At 38.1% G+C, this 20,019-nt stretch overlaps 1 protein-coding gene across 1 annotated transcript in view; it reads left to right on the top strand.

The window, feature by feature from the left end:
- Nucleotides 1–20,019, top strand: part of CRYL1 (crystallin lambda 1) — a 1,333,661-nt gene that overhangs the window by 1,217,123 nt on the left and 96,519 nt on the right. Inside the window, exon 6 of the mRNA XM_044073192.1 lies at nt 12,946–13,051. Within this exon, the coding sequence (XP_043929127.1) occupies nt 12,946–13,051 (106 nt within the window). The remainder of the gene's footprint in view (nt 1–12,945; nt 13,052–20,019) is intronic.

The raw sequence follows: 20,019 nt of genomic DNA on the forward strand, positions 1-20,019 counted from the left end.
CTTTGGGGCTGCCTTTTTTGTATTGATTAGTTTGGCTTTCGGCTTTGCATAAATATTGCACCATATCAAATCTCTCTTTCTTTCCCTTGTCCATATTTCTTTTTTATACTTTTCAAAAATCTCTAGGTTTTATTGTTTATATTTTCACACTTTGTCAGATGATTCTTTTTCCAAACATCTCAAACTTTCTTGGTCTGTGGAACGTTTTTCACAAATCTGTTGTATTAGTGAACACACATTGTTTTAAGGCTTCTGACAGTTTTTCTTGTGGAAGTATTTTTCTTTCCTCTAATTTATCTCTTAATCTTTTTGTATATCTTGTATATCTTGTATCTGGAAATTCTGGGCTTTTTGTATAATAGTAACAATACATCATTTCTTTCTTATCCTCAGTAGTCCACTCTATCATCTTTATGACTCTTCTTTGGCCTATCAGTTTTTGTGATTTTTGTGGACTATTACTTCCTTCTACAACAGGGGGCCATACTCCCCCTGAGCCTGGCCTAGCCCCAGTGTAGGAATGTTTCTGTATTTTGAGGATTCTTCACTGTCATTCTTTCTGGCGCCTACCAATATTGGGCGTGTTTTTATCCTGGGTCTTGTGCATCCAGCTATCTTTTTTATTTTTGACCTACTTCTGTCATGATATATGTTATATAAAATACAGTCTATATATCAGTGCCATCTTGATGAGATTTTGTGAAAAACAGGGTTCCACCTCGTGAAGGTACTCACCAGGCCTTGAGGATGAATTCAGTTTCAGCAATACTACTCTCCTTTACTTGCTGACTTCTCATCTCTCCTGCTACTGCTACTTAACTGTTTTTTTTTTTTTTAATTTCTCCAAGTCTTTTGGATTTCTAATACCATTACAGGAATGGACTCCATTCCTAAGTCAGAGTATAATTAAAGTTCATGAAATTAGTATTGTTTCAGTCTTTGATGCCAGCCAATAGTGCTCTTTGCAGCACCTGCAATGTGCCCAGTAATGACTCCTTCTGCAGTTCATATGGAATTACATGGATTGATAACATATCTAAGTACGATTGTAGATTCTTTTTTGTAAGACCCATTGCTCCTACTACTATTGGAACTGTCTGGGTATCTTTCTTGCACATTGCTCTAATTTCTGCCTGCAGATCCTGATATTTTATGACTTTGTGTCTCTCTGTATGCAAGACATTGTAATCATTGGGTGTGGTGATTTCAATGATCAGGGCTACTCTTGTCTTCTTTTCTTGGACCACTATATCCGGTTTTCTAGCATTTATCTTTTGAACTGTTGGTAATGGATAATCCCATGTGATGTATACCTCTTCATTTTCTATGATGCTTTGTGGCTCATGTTTCCAGTGTTTTTCGTCACTTCAGTACCATAATGTTTGCACAATCCCCAGTGCAGCAGTCCCGCCACATTATTATGCCTTTCAGTATACAGTCATTTTGTCATTAGTATGTCCCAACCAGCAACGGGGTGTGCAACTGTTTCCAATTCGGTTTTACAAAACCTACATTTGTCTGTTTCTCCCACATGTTCAATGGACTTTATAAACCAACGTGTACGCAGCCCAGTATCTTGCGCCGCCAATATTAATCTTTTATCTCTTGGTTTAAATTCTCCTCTCTTTAACCATTCCTGTGTTCGTTCCTGATCAACATGAGGTTCTTCCGGAAGTTTTCTATACTTGCAAATATATTTATGTTTTTTTCCACATTTCTTGCCTTCTCATCTGATCCTTCACCTTATATTCTTTGTTTTGATTTTTGGCACATTCAGTTGCTGCCTGATTTTTATCTATTTCTGGTTTGGTTTCCATTTCTGCTTGATGCCGATAAGCTTCTGCTAGATTAAGCAGAGAAGTCATCTTAGATCTATTCTTCTCATGTTTCAAAACTTTCATTACATTTGGGTCTTGTGAGCTCAGCAGATATGTGTGGAGTCCCATGATTGCAGATCTATACATATAATCAATTTCAAGGAGGCCCATCCCTCCTTTGGAACAGGGAATATATAATCTTGGTATGTACTGATTTTTATAAATCATTTACTGAGCATGAAGCATCCTTCTTGTTTTCCTATCTAATCTATCCAACATGTTTTGGGGCCAGTCAGTCACTCCAAAACTGTAAGTAAGGACAGGAAGAGCAAATTGGTTTATAGCTTGGATTTTATTCCTAGATGTCAGTGCTGTTTTCAGGATTAATTTAAGTCTTCTGAAGTATTTCTTACTAAGTTTTATTCACATTTGTTTATTTTTTTTATTGTTTATCCTTCATCAGTTTCCAAATATTTATACACTCCGTCTTGCTCAAGTTTGTTTATATCACATTCTTGTCCCAAACTGATGTTTTCCTGGCGTTGCAGTTTTCCTGCTTTAAAGGTTGCTTTTGCACATTTATCAAGACCAAATGACATTCTTATATCATCTGAAAAAGTTTTGACAACTTGCAGTTGTGCTTTCAGTTCCTCATCTGATGAGCTATACAGTTTTAAATCATCGACAAAGAGAAGGTGAGAAGTCTTTACACTTTGTTATTTTCTAGGAGCCAGATTATAGCCATGGCCTAAGCTGTTGAGTAAACAGCTTAATGGATTAAAGGCAAGACAGAATAGTAACGGTGACAGAGAGTCACCCTGGAATATCCCTCCTTGAATTTTTATCCATGGGATAACAATTTGTCCTTTATCATGACTTAATTGCAAAGTGGTCTGCCACTCTTTCATGGTCACTGTAATATAGTCGATCATTGTGGGATGTATATTATACATTTTTAAGTACTCTTTTATCCATGAATGAGGGGATACTATCAAATGCTTTTTTGTAGTCAGTCCATGCCACACCAGATTCTTCCCCTTTTTACAGTTCTCCACTATGACTTGATTTAACAACAGATGATCCTTTGTTCCATATGATTTTCTTTTATTGCCCTTTTGTTCTACTGCCATAACTGAGTTTTCTTCTAAATAACTATAAATTCTGTCAGCATCCAGTGCATAGTTTATACATCATCGGAAGATAAGTTATTGGTCTATAATTTTTAGGGTAGCTTGCAGGTTCACTCTTGAGTAGGAGCATTGTTTTTCCTGTTAGCCAGGTTGGTGTCTGTTCCGGGTGCGCATATAAATAGTTCTTACTCATGGCTAAATCTTCGTGCAAAGATGTTAATACTTTTAACCAGAAGTTAGGTACTGCATCTGGGCCTGGGGATTTCCAATTAGAGGCTTTTCTTATCTTTGTTTCGGTCTCTCTAGGTATTACTTCATCCCATTTCATATCCTGTACCTTTAAACTTCTTATTCTTTCTTTTACTTCTTCTATCCATTTAGCATCTTTGTTATGTTCCACAGGATCTTCATAGATATTTCTGCAAAATGTATCTATTTCTTCTATTTTTGGCTGTCTTTCAATTCCTTTTATCTTATTTCCCAGTTCTCTATAAAACCTTTTTGGGTCATCAATAAATTGCTTATTTTGTACTTTTCCTTTATATTTATCTTTGTATCGTCTAAGTTTTTCCGCATGTGCTGAATTTTTAGTTTATTTGCGATACTGCATGATAGATCCTGGTCTGTTCTAATATTGCACATTGCTTTTATCAAATCTGTCTTTCTTAGTATTTTTTGTTGATCTATTCCCTCTTCTGTATTCTTCTGACAGTGACAGTTCTTGTATTAATTACGTTATAATTTTCTCTATTCGATATTTCCATGATGCTATTCATTTTCCCCCCTTCCTTTCCCTCACTACCCTGTGTTCTTGTGGTAGAACTTTATCAGTTATTAATTTAGCTGCACAGTAATATATCTTGTTTACTTCTATTATATCGCATGGATCTCTATGAACAGTCGTAATTACTGTGTTCATTTGTTTTATCAGATTTCTGACTTTTTGGGATTTATTAACCTTCTGCAGTCTATTTCTTTCATTGATCTTGTTATATCTGTCCATATCTATTAAATCAAGCAATTCTTCTCTTAGCTCATTTTCTTCCAAACTGAGGGCACATTTCTTGTTTTCCAATTCCTGCGGGCATTCTATAGAAGGTTCTATACCATCTTCCTGTGCCACATTCTCATCAATTTCATCCTGTGCCACACTTTGCTGTGTGATATATAGGAACTCACTTGCCTATCACTCCTCAACATTGACTGCATCAGAGTTTCCACAGTTTCCTGTTCCTTCCCATGCTGCCTAGCGTCAAGTGAATGTTTATACTGGTTTCCTGTGGAAGGCTCCAAAATATCTTCATATGGCACCTGGCCAATTGCTTCCTGTTCCACTGGTTTCCCCTTAATTTGGATATCTATTACTCTATCCTGTTGTGGTGCTTTCTGAATTAGATTTTCTACACTAAATTCTGCACTTTGTAGGTGCTCCATAACCTCAGTTTCTATTTCTTTAACGTATTCATTACTAATCTCCTTTTCTACTTTTCCTCTTTGTCTTCTAATTTTTGGTATTGTAAAGTTTTCCATGTCTGGATACTTTTATCTGTATTTCTCTTCAAATATCTTTGGTGCTGCTCTTTTTGTATTGGTTAATTTTGCTTTCTCCTTTGCATAAATATTACACCATATTAAATGTCTTTTTCTTTGCCATGTCCATATTTCTTCTTCAGATGTTTCCTGTTTCTCCCTGCTTTGGGGACTACTTGCTGCTATTTGACTGGTGTTATGATAAGGCAGGACCCAATGTTTATTTGGCGGTAGGGACTAAAGCATGGCACTGCTGTAGTGGCGTTGGCTTTGTTAAAATTCCTGCATTACTGAGTCTGTACAGGGCATACGCTCTGGAAAGTCTGTGCTGAGTATTTGTCTCTTTTTACTTAGTAAGGTGTACTGGTTTGCACAAAAGGCAATTTGTGGCTGTTTATAGTTTGATCAATATTCAGAGATATCGGGATGATATTTATCTCTTCAAATGTAATTTGAAAAATATACAAGGAAGTTAACATATACAGGATATTTGATAAGATGTGGCCGCTGCTAAATATGGTTGAATATTGTATGATTACCAAGTGTATAGTAAATGTATTTCGTATTATCATTTGCAATGTTACAACATGCCTCCCTATTGTAATTCAGAATCCCATAATTCCAAATCACAGAATTATGAAAAATGCTGAGAAGCTACAGAAAAATAGCAAATGTCAATAACCACTGTTCTCCTATAAAGTTTTTTTTGTTTGTTTTTTTTTTTTTACAGGAGAGCACCCCCCATATTCCCTCCTCACTTCTTCTATGTTGTATCTCAGAGATTGCCACACGTTGGAGAAAAGGGAATACTCCTGAGATTAAGTCCCTGTTTTCATACATTCTGTCTTGCTGTTCTGGGACTTGAGTCTCAGAATCTAAAACTGTTACAGCTAGAATTTAACACAGATACATGCAGTAGGTGAATTGGACAATCTAAAGTGGCCCTAGGTGTGAGTGTGTGGATGTGTGTGCCTTCTGTGGAAGGTTGGGCGCCGGGCTGGCAACTCGACACCGTAAAACTCCACTGCCAATCATGAGTGGACAGATGATCTGCTGTGGCGACCCCTAACCGGGGAAAAGCCGAAAGAAGAAGAAGATCAATAGGTCAGTAACTTCTGCTCTGAATCAGAATTCTTTGTTTTTTGATGGTATCTATAAAGTTTCAAGGCTATGTTTATATTTTCAGTTTAGAAAGATTTTTCATTGAATGACACATTTTTATCTCTTAAATTAAAAAAGTTAAAGCAAGTTATGGATATCTTTAATTGTGTTTATAATTGATCATGAAGGTGGGTGGTGTTCTAAGAAAAAAGGAGATAGATACCTACTTCATGTTTTCACATGAATTACATCTGATATTTTAAAATTCTGGATAGTTTCATTAAATCATTGATGTGTGCTGATAAATATTCATCAAAGTATGAGAACACTGTAAGGAGAGCTTTGTTTCTTATTATTTTGTAAACTGGGCAATTTTCTGCACATATACTGGATATGCTGGTATGTTTTATGAAACGTAGTGTTGTTTATTGGTCACACTGGTGATTAAGTTGGGCTGTATGCATTCGGTGTAAGGTACTGGTAATTTGATAAGGCATTTAACTCCATTCTGGGTGTTAACAATTGTAGGTATTTGATGTAGATTGCAAAGGATCACATTACTGGCTAATGACTAATGATATGCTGTCATTTTTATAAGAAGGTGCTGTAGTACATTGTTTTTGTTTTAGTTAGAGCTGTACATTATTGTTATTTGTACTGATTAGTAAACATTTGCCCTTTTTTTTTTTGCAAAAAATAAATAAATAAAAAAGTAAATAAAAATAGAACTTTGTACCAAAAAGCAAGCCTAGAAAAATAAGTTACATTTTCTCCAAGTTGAACTGAAATAACTTAAACAGGCAATGCTAATTGTCAGAAATGGTAAGACAGTATAGTGTTCACTGGGTAGCTGAATGTGGTTACCAAAGCTGACTCTGCTTCCTACCAAAAATCGTAATCTGTTCTCCTTTACTTTCACTGCAGTTTAGGCTATTTTGACTCCCACTTTAATGTCCTAATTTCTTCATCTGTCCGACAATGTGTATCCTACAATCTGTTCCATGTCATCTCCATTACATCAAACTTCCTCAGCTGCTCTGCCTTCACTGCCCAGGTTTCTGTACCATATAGTAATACTGGTCACACCACTGTTTTGTACACCCTACTTTTCAGTTTCTTTCATTGTTTGTTACAAACTATCCTTGATACTTTGTGCCATCTGAGTACAGCATTTCTAATATATAAGTCAGCTTGGGTATTAAATTAATAGACCCTATGTGTATTCATTTTAACACAGATATCAGTAGGTCAGTAGCTTCTGCTCTGACTCAGGATTCTGAAAAGCAACAGTGATAAATTGAATGTGCATGCCTTAACAGACACAATTATAAGAGTAAAAATTTAGTAGTGGAGGCTGTTCTGCCTCAGGAACTTTGGAACTCAAGCAATAAGCAACAGTGGAATGCATATGGGACATGCAGTTAGTTCAGAAACATAAAATAGCTTTTTTCTTCTGTTCTGGTTTCATTTATGTAAGCTCTGTAGTATTAGTAGTAATAACAGATAATATTACCATTTAGCAGTCAAAGTTAATATAGCAATAACCCACGCCTGGGTGTGGGTAATGCTAGATTTACCCACGGTTGGTGTGGTTTGGTCACGAGGGCGAAGCCCGAGTGGCCAAACAAAGCCAACCGTTGGTAAATCCAGCATTACCCACACCCAGAAGTGGGTTATTGCTATTACAATGACATTATTTAAGAAAAAATAATTACTTTTCTTAAATAATGGCATTGTATAATGCCTCCTTGCTGCCCTTCCGCAGCTGTCTGGTATTCTGCGGCAGTTCTCATGTACTGCGCAAGAGTATGCCTACGCAGTACATCAGAGCTGTGGGCAAAAGCAACGGAGAAAGTAAGATCTCTATTGCTTTTTGCAAACTGTTTCGCTATGTTAAATGGGTTTAACATAGAGAGACAGCTTTAAAAAAAGCAACGGAGAATCTCCATTGCTTTTTTAAAGCTGTCTCGCTATATTAAACCCATTTAACATAGCGGGACAGTTTTGAAAAAAGCAACGGAGAAAGCAAGATCTCCGTTGCTTTTTAGAAACTGTCTCGCTATGTTAAAGGAGTTTAACATAGCGAGACAGCTTTAAAAAAAGCAACGGAGAATCTCCATTGCTTTTTTAAAGCTGTCTCGCTATATTAAACTCATTTAACATAGCGAGACAGTTTGAAGCAACCGAGAGCTTGCGTTCTCTGTTGCTGTAAAGAAAGAGTTATAGTAATGGAAAAAGTCCAAGCAACTGGACCTTTTTCCATTACTATAACTCTGATTTACAATGTGCATGCTGACCAATCAGTGTGCACGTTTTTTAATATTAATGGGGGGGGTCGTTGTATGGGTTCATAGGTTCATAGATTAGTACTAAGCTAACTGCCCTTGAGAGCCATTTTAAGCCTAGCCAATTATCCTTTGTGAGACTCGAACCCTGTACCTTGTGTTTGTAAGGCAAACACCTTAACCATTAGGCCACCCATAATGCTGATTAGTGTTGGGTGATTTGGTTAAGGGAATCCACACTTAGGTATAGAAATGGATGGTTTAAAAATTAAATGGCCTGTTCTTTCTGTCAAAAAAAGTATTCATCAAGCAGGAGGAATAAACAGGCAAACACACTACAGCAAATTCTGTCCCCATGTGAAAGCAGATCCATTTCTGCAAGTTTGTATATCTACGGTATAAAATAAAGAAGCCTTCACTCTCACTAAGAGCTTCGTACAAGTGTGGTAGACAGTGTGATTGAGACTGAAAGAACAACAAAATGCAGATGTCTTTACAAGTAATATATTCAAAGACATGAAACTGGTCTAAGTGGAGACCTGATTATGTACAGTAACAGTTGCAGTTTCTAACTTTCATTGCTGACTGTGAATTTGTTTATGATTTCACTTTGCTGACCTAATGAACTGTATTGTGTGATACTATGTCATCAGACACACAGGAGTGTGTAAAATAAATGTGATCAGGTATTGAATTTATCTTTAAGCTGCACCTACCATAACTCTCAACTGTTTCTCTGTTTGTCTCATAAATATGCCTTGTCCCTCATAAAAAAATGATTTTCTGTTAAATCACTGAATATTACAGTCAATAAATAATGCCAGATATTATTTAAATATTTTGTATTCTTCAGAAAATACATGCTGATTCAAAACATGTTGTTCTGTTAAGCTGCCAAGTGAATTAGAGTTGTTGTGTCTTTTGGCTTTTCCCAGTTAGGGGTCGCCACAGGGGGAACTCCGGTCCGCTAATGATTGGCAGTAGATTTTTACGTGCCGAGTTGCCGGCCCTGACGCACAACCTTCAACGAAGGTACGCCCATTCACGCATGTCTCCACACAGAAGATGCTCTAGCTGAGAATCGAACAGCACAATGTCTTAATGTGAGGCGACAATGCTACCGCAGCACCACCACCGCAGTTTGTGAATTAGAGTAATACTTACAAATTGTCACTGATTTTGGGCCTGTCATGGCTCTGTCCAGAATTCTTGAGCAAAGAAGTTGAGAGCTATGAGCCTTCGAGACTGTGGCAGTGTTATAAAAACATGTTACATGTGGCTTTGATCTTAGTATATATTATCTGTCCACATCATGATGTTGATTAACACACTAGTCTTTTTTAATCAGCATTTTCTGTAAGTATTGTCGCCGCACAGTAAGACGCTATCCAGTTCGATTCTCAGCTAGAGCGTCTTCTGCGTGGAGACATGCGTGAATGGGCGTACCTTCGTTGAAGGTTGTGCGTCAGAGCTGGTAACTCGGCACGTAAAGTCAACTACCAATCATTAGCGGACCAGAGTTCCGCTGTGGCGACCCCTAATCGGGAAAAGCCGAAAGACGCAATCATTTTTAGGATGGGCACCTATAATGCAAATTTCTATCAGCTGTAGCTTGTCAGGGCTCAGTCATAAGTCTGCAAGGGGATCCAATGCCTGTCAGCCTGGGATGACATGCTCGACAAGCCACGATGCTTCGCTAGGGACGGCTTGCACCTGTCACCCCTGGACTTTCGGATATTGGCAAAGGCTCTTGCTACCCCCATAGTGCCTTTTTTAGGCAAGGCTCAAAAGACAAACCCACCTCCATAGGTATCACAAGGGATAAGAAACTAAGAGTAATGCTACTCAATGCCAGAAGTCTAAACCTGAAGATGCACGCACTCAAAACTCTCCCTAGCATGGAGAACATCGATATCTGTGCAGTAACAGAAACCTGGTTCAAGGCTCCTGAGAGCACCCCAGCACTACCAGGTTATACCTCATACCATGCTTTTCGGCCCCAAAACTTGGACCGAACCACAAAAGGAGGGGGAGTATCAATATTCATCAAAGATACCCACACCTCCAGGTTGGTGGCACAGCAAGAAACATCAGAGACTATCCATGTGCAACTAACAGTGGGTAAAACTGCCTTCCAGTTTATAGCCTGCTACAGACCACCCTTCCAAACCCAGGAACCCCACTCGGCCTTCCTGAGAACACTGGAAAATATGAAGGTCTCTCCAAACACCATTATATTGGGTGACTTCAACTACCCAAACATAGACTGGGAACATTACTCTAGCTCCAACACCCTAGCCCAAAGGTTCCTAGAATTTATAAACTCAAATGCTATGGAACAACTTGTTACCACTCCCACAAGAGGGGAAAACATACTGGACCTGATCATCACCAACATGGGGACTCTATGCTCCAGACCAGAAGTGTATCCCTCACTGGTAAGATCAGACCATAAACTAATCTCACTGGATGTTCATATCCCGACCCGACCCCTGCCCAGAAAACCACAGTGAAAAACTTCTCTAAAGCAAATTTCACACTCCTCAAAACCGAGGTGGAATCCTTCAAAGCCCCCGGGCCTGTGGAAAATACGGCCCAGACCACAGAATCCTTTATAAACGCATTCTTTGAACACCTTCAGGAATGCGTGGATCATGCAATCCCAAATAAAACCAAGACCCAATCCTCCAAAGGCAGACGTCCTGTCTGGTGGACCCCAGCCATAAACAAACTATACAATAGAAGGAGGAAGCTACTACATGATAGAGCAAAATCCCAAAAAGGGAAGGCGTCTCTGATCAGTATTAGCAAAAAACTACGGGCACTCATAAAAATCATCTAAGGCCAGCTTCAAGAGAAAAATTGCACATGACACTAAGGATAATCACAAGGCTTTCTTTAGTTATGTTAGGAACCTGGGTGGGAATTCCCAGATATGCTCAGAATTAGTCCAAAATGACAAAAAATACACCGAACCCACAGACACTGCCAACATCCTAGCTGACAGGTTCAGCGCAAACCCCCCCCCCCACCAAAAGCACAAATATCTATCCCAGTAGAGTGCTGCCCCCCTGACATCTCAGATGCTCAGGTAAGAGCCACCCTCTCCAAAGCAAACAACACAGCATCAATGGGACCAGACAGTGTCCCGGCCTGCGTCCTACATGAACTCCAAGAAGAGCTAAACCCAAACATAAAACTACTGTTCAATCTCAGCCTTACTACAGGATATGTACCCAAAGAGTGGCGTACAGCAACAGTGGTCCATCTCCACAAAGGTGGTGCCTCAGCGGATCCTGGAAACTATCGCCCCATAAGCCTGACTAGCTTGGTCTGCAAAGCTATGGAAAGCATCATCAAGGACCTCATAAATAAAGATATTGGGGACCTACAGACACTGGATCCTACCCAGTTCAGCTTTGTTAAGGGCAGATCCTGCCTCTTAAACCTGGTCGATTTCTTTGAAACAGTCACCAAGGCCATTGACGAGGGGAAGGTGGTCCACACAGCCTACCTGGACCTCGCAAAAGCCTTCGATACAATACCCCACTCGGGCATTGTAGATAAGCTCACCAGCTTAAATATAAACCCCTATGTCACTAGATGGGTTGCAAACTGGCTCAAGGACAGAACCCACATGGTTAGAATTGCTGGAGCCATATCAGACTCCAAACCAGTTACAAGTGGCTTCCCACAAGGCTCAGTCCTGGGACCTCTCTTGTTCGGTATATATTTCTCGGAGGTACAGACCAACACGGAAGGACTGTGGCTGACCAAGTTCGCAGATGACTGCAAACTGGGCGCCATAATCGACTCTCCAGCTGACACAAGCATCCTCCAAAAGGGCCTCATAGAAACAGACAACTGGTGCCAGAGCCATGGCCTCAAGCTAAACGCCAAAAAGTGTATAGTCATCCCTTTGGCAAAACAAAGTGCCCACAAATTACCACATAGGTGGTAATCCATTAAGTACAGAAGAAGTAATTAGGGACCTGGGGACCCAAGTTGATAGCAATCTCTCATTTGATAACCACGTGACCAAAGTGGTTAGAAAAACATTTTATATAGCCCACCTAATCATGAAGGGATTCACATCTAGATCAGGGGAGGTCATCGTGCCGCTTTAATCATCCCTCATCAGGCCCATAATTGAGTACAATGCCCCTTTTGGGATGTACCTTACCAGACACCTGCAGCAACTGGAAAGACCCCAAAAGTACCTCACCAAGAGGATCAAAGGGCTCAAACAGATGCCATATGCTGCCCGGTTAAAGAAACTCCAGCTCTACTCAGTGGCATACCACCTGCTCAAAGGCGATCTGTACCTGACGTATAAAGCCATGTCCAACCCGGAATTAATGGACATGCTGCACCTCAGAAACATCGAGCTATGCGCTCGAGAGACTTGAACCTCAGCACTGAAATAAATAGGACATGCTGGAGGGACAGATTCATAACCCAGAGGCTCCCTTCACTCTGGAATAAAATCCCAGTCCAGGTTAGGCAGAGTCCCTCACTGACTCTCTTAAAGAGGAATCTTGATAAGTGGATGGAGGATCGTAGGTTTACCCAGGGTATCACTTCTGTGTCACTGTTAGACAGAGGCACAGTATACTAACCTCGAAAAAGGGCATAGCAAAATTAATTTAAAATGGGTGGCAAAAGCCAAATGCACTCTGGCTAGGCTTATAAATGTCCTAGGGCAGATAGCCTAGTATGAACCTATGAACCTATGAGAGTAATAAGCTTTATTTAAGCACAAGACACCAAAGAGGGTCAAACATTGTTTTAAGCCTGTGTTTTACAGCAACAGCACTTTTTGATAATGGCTCTTCAGATATTTTACGAACTCTGTAGAACCTCACATTCTACAAATTAGGAAAGCTCACATTTTTTTCTGCCTTGTAGAAGATTGAAACTAGTTAGAAGACATGAGAAGCTCTCTGGGTGCAGCTGATCACATAGATATTTTCAAGCAGTTGTTAAATAAACATTGTGGCATGCCGGTTGTGGTGTTTGCATTTTAGGAAATATTAGATGCTTTGGGTATTTACAAAACACATGCTGTACATTCTGTTCTAGGATGGAGTAGTGTCTCCTCGTGATGTGGATCTGGTGATGTCTGAAGGGCTTGGAATGCGTTATGCCTTCATAGGTCCCTTAGAAACGATGCACCTCAATGCAGATGGTAAGCAAATTATACTCTTTGGTAATAAAATGGTTGTACAACATTTGTTTGATTATGTGTAGTCTGATTTCTTTCATCATTTCATCCAATGAGGGCCTAAAATCATGATTAAGGGAAGAAATTCAGTGTTACTTGTTAACTTTTGTTTTTTCCTACATCCTTTCATCATGCCCTAAGTGACCAAGACTACAGTAAAGTGACTGTATTAAGCTGGGAAGCTGTGAGCCACTGGCTACCCAGAAGCCACTGGATTATAATGGCTCTGGGGTGTATTCAAGAGCTTTTTCCCAATGTTTTCATCCTGTGATGCCTTGAACAAAAAAACATGCATTAGGAAAGAAATTCAGTCTTCCTTTTTTATTTCAGGGAAAATATGAGCTGTATCCAAGGATTAATGCTAAAATTTGACCAATAGGCAGAGAAGACAAATGCTTGTGATGATACATAAATCATATCTGTAAGTTGTACCTGCCTCCCTACCCCAACTCAGTAAAGATAATTACTTTGTGTGTGTCAATGTCTAGTGTTAAATTTGGATGAAAATTAAGGGGCAAGTGGCCACACTCATATATTATATTTTAAGTCAGTGCTGTCATATGTAGCCTCACCCTTATCAGTAAAAGGCAGCCAGCTTGTGTATACCTCTCTGATGTCAGCCTTGAACAAAATTTACAAAACAGAGAATATTTGCTATAAAACATATATAAAGAGAATGTTTTTTATCATCCCCCAAAGATAGCCACCTGTATATGCAACTGATGTTTGATTGTAAGGAAAATAAAAAAAAATAATTACAGTAATGTTTCCAAATTACTACTTTTAGACAGTATGCTGCTCTCAAACAAGCTTATTGACATCTGTGCACCCCTCTGAAGTTTTTCAGGAAAGTTAAAGAAATAATGACCACATTGTGCCATCCCTACACAAGATAGTAACCACTTTAATTTGGAAGGCTTGTTAAAGAAATAATGGCATCATCCTCGGCCCCCCCCCCCCGGAAAACTACAGTGACCTTCTGTATAGCAGGCTGGTTTTAGAATAGTGGAGTTCAGGACAAAGGCTACCGCCAAGGATTTGTCAGGGTCCACCAGTCCACAGAAACTCTGAATGTCTAGGTATTCAGTGATGAATATTTCTAAACACCTTTATTAAATTATCACTTAAGAAATAGGCAAACATACATTAACAGAAGAGAAAACAAACCATATTAACCTTTTTCCTTTTATATACATTGCACATCACATATCCTTTCTTTTCATTGTAACTGTCATCAGTCTGACACTACAAAGATTGCTCAACTCCTGCCTCCTCCTAAACATTAATGTATAAGTATTGTTCCCACAATTTCCATTTACTTCTAAGTAATTTGTTCCTTCCCATTTCTAAAGATCCCTCTTCCATTTTTTATCTCTGTTATAATATTTAATACTTTAATATTCAGTACTCAACAAATTTAAAAGGGAACAATGGGAGGACATATGTAACTTCCCAAGTATGCAACAAAGTCTAGAAGGTTTAGGATCTTTACTTGGAAGGGTTTGCATAGGGAGAATTCAAAGATTCTTTCCTCCAGTAGATAGAATGAGAAAGAAAGAGGTAACAGGAACATGTTTTGAGAGTGCAATGAGTTGGCAAATTTTAAAAATTCCCTACAGAGTACTCTGTCAGAAATATTAGGGGAACAGTAGTTCTAACTAAGCAAATTATTCTTTTGAGCTGGGACACAAGATGTGACTTGCCAAGACATAGTGATGCCTTACTAAGTTTAATGTTATTGGCCACCAAAAAAATTACAGAAAGTGGAAATCAAAATCTGGAACCATCTGAAGTACTGAATATTGTAAAGGAGATGAAAAAATAGAGGTAGGAGTTTTAGAAAAAGGAAGGCGCAAATTATACAGAAATTAATTTAACTAATGTGAATACATGCAGAATAATGTTCAGGAGGAAGAGTGAGGTTTAAAGGATGGCAGACCTTGAGCAATTTATATAAAGTTGAAGTGAATGATAATTGTTAAAATGAAAAACATGTATGTATACTACAATAAACAATAAGAAATACTATGGTTAGTTTTCTTTTTTGTTAATGTATTTGTATCTATTTTGTTCCAATTGTGCTTTAATTAAAAGTGTTTAAAAGGACAACACAAGTCACACACACACACACACACACACACACACACACACACACACACACACACACACACACACAAAATATCCATAGCCTAATATTCATTTATAAACAATAGTTGTACTGAATATAACGTCACTGCTTTGTAATATAAATTTGGGTAAGGTGCATTTAACTCCCTATCATCCTTCAAAAGCATTGATTTATTCCAAGAAAATGTAGTCCTGCCTCCATCTCAGACATAATCTTACATCACATTTTTAATTACCATCAAATGTTTTACTGGGATATCTACTGGAAGTGCTTTAAAAACAGAACAAAGGAAGAACAAAGAAGTACAAGGCCTCTATCCTCTGATCCAATTCCTATCCAGTCATTTTCCATCTGCAAAAAAACTTTTTCATGAATTGACCATAAAACTTATTAACAGAATATTCCAGACTGTGTCATTTTGTTTTTACTGATTGGTTTTTCAGTGACCTTCTCACTCACTGTTTTAGACTGTGTCCAAACCAAATTCCTAAGTATTTAATACGCTTTATGCTTCATTTGTCATAAGTAATGATATTTTATTACAAACCCTGGCATAGACTGAAATTTGTGGCTCTCACTTGTGTATTTGTTTTGTTTATCTTATAACCACAGAACATCCCAAATGGATGCAGTAATTAAAATCACCTATTAGGATTATTTTCTGGGGTGGGCTCATCGGGTATGTTAACACATCATCTGAAAGCAAAGAAATATTTATTACTTCATATTCTGCCAAATAACATTGTAAATTTGTGTCTCACCATCACTTTTGGAGACTCTATATACAAAGAAACCAAACTGGGGATGGAGGACATCCTTGACTTGATTTTGTAGATACTGTAAAGGGTAGTGATATTTCTCCACAAATTTTCACTCTAACAATAAATGACAAATATACTGCCCTAGTTAACTCAACAAATTCTATTGGTAGCCCAGACTGGAAAAGCATATTTGTTAAGTAATATAACTCAGCTGTATCAACATTTTTCTTTGCTTCTAAACTCGTGAGCAGCAGTATTTCCTTGTTTAGTTGTTCAGACCTTATCATTCAGGTTATTTTCAGTATATTATCAAATGTATTCCTTCCTACAGCAGATTCACAATGGTCATTTTCAATCAATGATAGAAGATATCTCACCAGCCTCTTTGCACTTATTGATATGGATAATTATTATTGAGTACAGTAATAGGTCTAAACAACAAACACAAGTTTCAGTCTTTTGCTATGATTTAGAATAACTGACACAACTGCCTCTATCTAAGAAGAGGGAATGTCCCTTATCTCCAAAACCTAGTATTAAATATTAAGTATTTAAGCTATTAATTTCTCTTTATCTACTGTCCAAGGTTACTGTGGAATACATATACACACTTTGGGTAAAACAAAGCTTATAAAACATACTCACGTGTAGACTGACGGACTTTGGCCAGCACTAACAATTAAAAGCTTTCATTAGTAATATTGCATGCAAACTTAAATGTATTCAGAAAACTTTATGCAAAATCATATGTTAGATACAGACATAATTTATTGTTGCTATTCTAGGGTAATAAGTATAATTCACTACAATTTATTGACAAATAAATGACAATGAATCGATAAATCAAGTTTGCATACAATAGTAGTGATTTTAAAGTTGATTTTCTGGATATCACACTAGTGAGAAGGAAAGATTGGGGGAACAATTAAACATCATCTATTTAGAAAATAGACATTAGCAAATATGGTTTTGCATACTAACAGTTGGTATCCCCCTTTTTGGTGGAATTTTTACCTGTATGTGAATTTATTTGACTAAAATTAAGTGTCACTGATGTTAGTACTCTCATTGGATTAAGTGATGACATTGTGTCTGTATTGTTCTTTGAAAGTGCTAGACAAAGCCAGAATGAATTTTGGAAGATGAACAGTTGAGTATTGATGAGAGAACTTTGTAAAGTGTGGCAATGTGATTGAAATTATTGATGTTTAGGATAACAACGTTTTCTGTGGATTGAAGGATACCACATTTTCTAAATGTATTTTTGTAAACTGTTAGAAACAATTGAGGAATCCTAGTAGCAGATTAAAAATTGAGTAAGGGTTTGTTTAGATATTCCATCTTTATATACTGTGGACTGAAATTTAATGCCAAAAATGCATTATTGTGTCCTTTGGAAAGTCATCTACCGTAGGGAAATACCACATTGACATACACCCTTAAGAGTTGACCCAGTTGTCTGGGATTTGGGAACTTATGTGGACAGTGACATGTGATGTGATTCTATATCCTTCAGTCCACAGACCAGCATGTGTCCACTGCAGTAAGAAAGCCTTTTGATATTGCAGAGCTTGTAAACAAGGGTTTGTGTTTAGATCTAGGGATATCATTGTCCCCCTTTACTTAGTCCTCATTAGGCCAGTCATTGTCTCCTTTCGAGGTATCTGTCCAGACACAACTGGAACGCCCTTAGAGATACCTTACTAAAAGAATATAAGGCCTAAACAGTATGTCCTATATGGCCCAACTCAAAGCCATGTTACTCTACTAGGTACTGTACAGACTGCTAAGAAGTGACCTAATCCTAAGAGGTGGCTGGCATTCATTGCATCCTCTGACCCAGTAGTGATGGATACTGCAAATCAGCAAATAATATGGCATCAGAAATACTCAGTCTAGGGATCTAAACCTGTTCTGCAACATTAACAGACTGGTATGAAGGGACAGATATATTTTAGAGAAGATACTGCTGCTGTGGACTGCCATGTAAAACAAAGTTCATACTTTTCCATATTCAAGCACAATTTGAATATATGGATTAAACAGAAAATGTACCCCAGGAGTGCCTTCTGTACTACTAATGGGCAGAAACAGCTCCTAAATGCTTTATCCCATGCATGCGTCCCCTCAGATTATCTGTTTCGATCCAATGTATTCTCATTAGGAGTAATATATAATTATCAACCATGGGATGGGTAAGGACAATCTAACATCAAAAGATATAGATTAATACAAGCACCAAAAAGGAAATTGGCTAGGCTTAAAATGGCCTGAAAGGGAAGCTACCTGTTTCTTACCTGAGTGTAAACCTATATTAAACCTAGGAAAAATGTTATATTATAAAGTGCAAATGCCTGCATCAGTAATAGTTAAGGAGCTGTATGAGTATACTAGGTGCAATGTATATAAATCTGTTCTAAAATGTAAATAAGCTAGGTTAAATGGAAAATTATTAAATTTCACAATATTAAAATTGTTATAAATGTGTGATGTATGAAATATGGTGCAATTTTCACATGCCAAATTGGTACATTGGCCAAACCAAAAGAAAAGTAAATATTAGAATTCAGGAACTGACATGTGAAGAAATAGACTCGAAAATACACTTGCTGTACATACATACATACGGAGCATGCAATGGTATTTTAGTGTAGCAAATTTTAAATTTTTACCATTAGCCAATATATCTCTAAATCAGTTGGAATTTAAAATTATTTCAAAATTGAAAACACTGACTCAGAGCAGTTTAAGTGCTACAGTTAACTCTCAATGTTTGATCAGAAATAAATTGTTAACATGATTCTATTTCTTTATGAAATTAACTGAGTGGGTAATTTAATGAATTACACTGGATATTTGAATGGCGAAATTCTGTTAGTGTTATTATACTCTGAAGGGGTATACAGCTGAAGTACTGGGGTGATACAGTTATTTATTTATTATCTTCCCAGTCTGCATTGCAATGTCAGTGGCACAACAGGTCGCACAGTCACCTTTGGTGCAGAAGGCTGTGGGTTCTATTCCCTCACCAGGTAAATCAATTGCTGACACTACAGTGCAGCATAAGGGGTGTGGTGCACTCCTGAGTGTGTCATCCTTCGGATGAGATGTTAAATCTAGGCCCCATCTGCTTGAGTTTGTGGTAGCTCAGATTTCTGTAAAAGATCCCAAAGCACCTGTCAAAAAAGAATAGGGGAAGTTCTCAATTACCCTAGCTAAATTTCCCATAGTAGTATCAATACCACCTTGGATCTCCCCTAAAAAGATGATACTAGCCTAGTGGAACTAATCTAATCAACAAAGGATAAATAAAAAAAATATGCATGTGTTATGCCATACTGGAATACTGTCAGTGTTTGGAGTCTACAGCTGAAGTACTGGGGTGATACAGTTATTTATTTATTATCTTCCCAGTCTGCATTGCAATGTCAGTGGCACAACAGGTCGCACAGTCACCTTTGGTGCAGAAGGCTGTGGGTTCTATTCCCTCACCAGGTAAATCAATTGCTGACACTACAGTGCAGCATAAGGGGTGTGGTGCACTCCTGAGTGTGTCATCCTTCGGATGAGATGTTAAATCTAGGCCCCATCTGCTTGAGTTTGTGGTAGCTCAGATTTCTGTAAAAGATCCCAAAGCACCTGTCAAAAAAGAATAGGGGAAGTTCTCAATTACCCTAGCTAAATTTCCCATAGTAGTATCAATACCACCTTGGATCTCCCCTAAAAAGATGATACTAGCCTAGTGGAACTAATCTAATCAACAAAGGATAAATAAAAAAAATATGCATGTGTTATGCCATACTGGAATACCGTCAGTGTTTGGAGTCCTTGTAAACTACCCTGTTGCTCATTCTCTGTTATGTGAGGCATCATTGCAGCTCCTCTTTCTGTACTGAATTTTGGCAGATGTAAACCTTGTAGTTTTTGTGAATTTATTATTTATTTTATTTTACATTTCTTGACCTGGAGTAGTCTGACTGAGCTGCAAAATAGCCCTTTTTCACCAGAGGCCCGGGGAGAAAAGCTCCAGGAAAAATTATACA

The sequence above is a fragment of the Protopterus annectens genome, chromosome 5.part1 (genome assembly GCF_019279795.1).
Source record: "Protopterus annectens isolate FY-2018-M chromosome 5.part1, PAN1.0, whole genome shotgun sequence".
Taxonomy (NCBI): Eukaryota; Metazoa; Chordata; order Ceratodontiformes; family Protopteridae; genus Protopterus; species Protopterus annectens.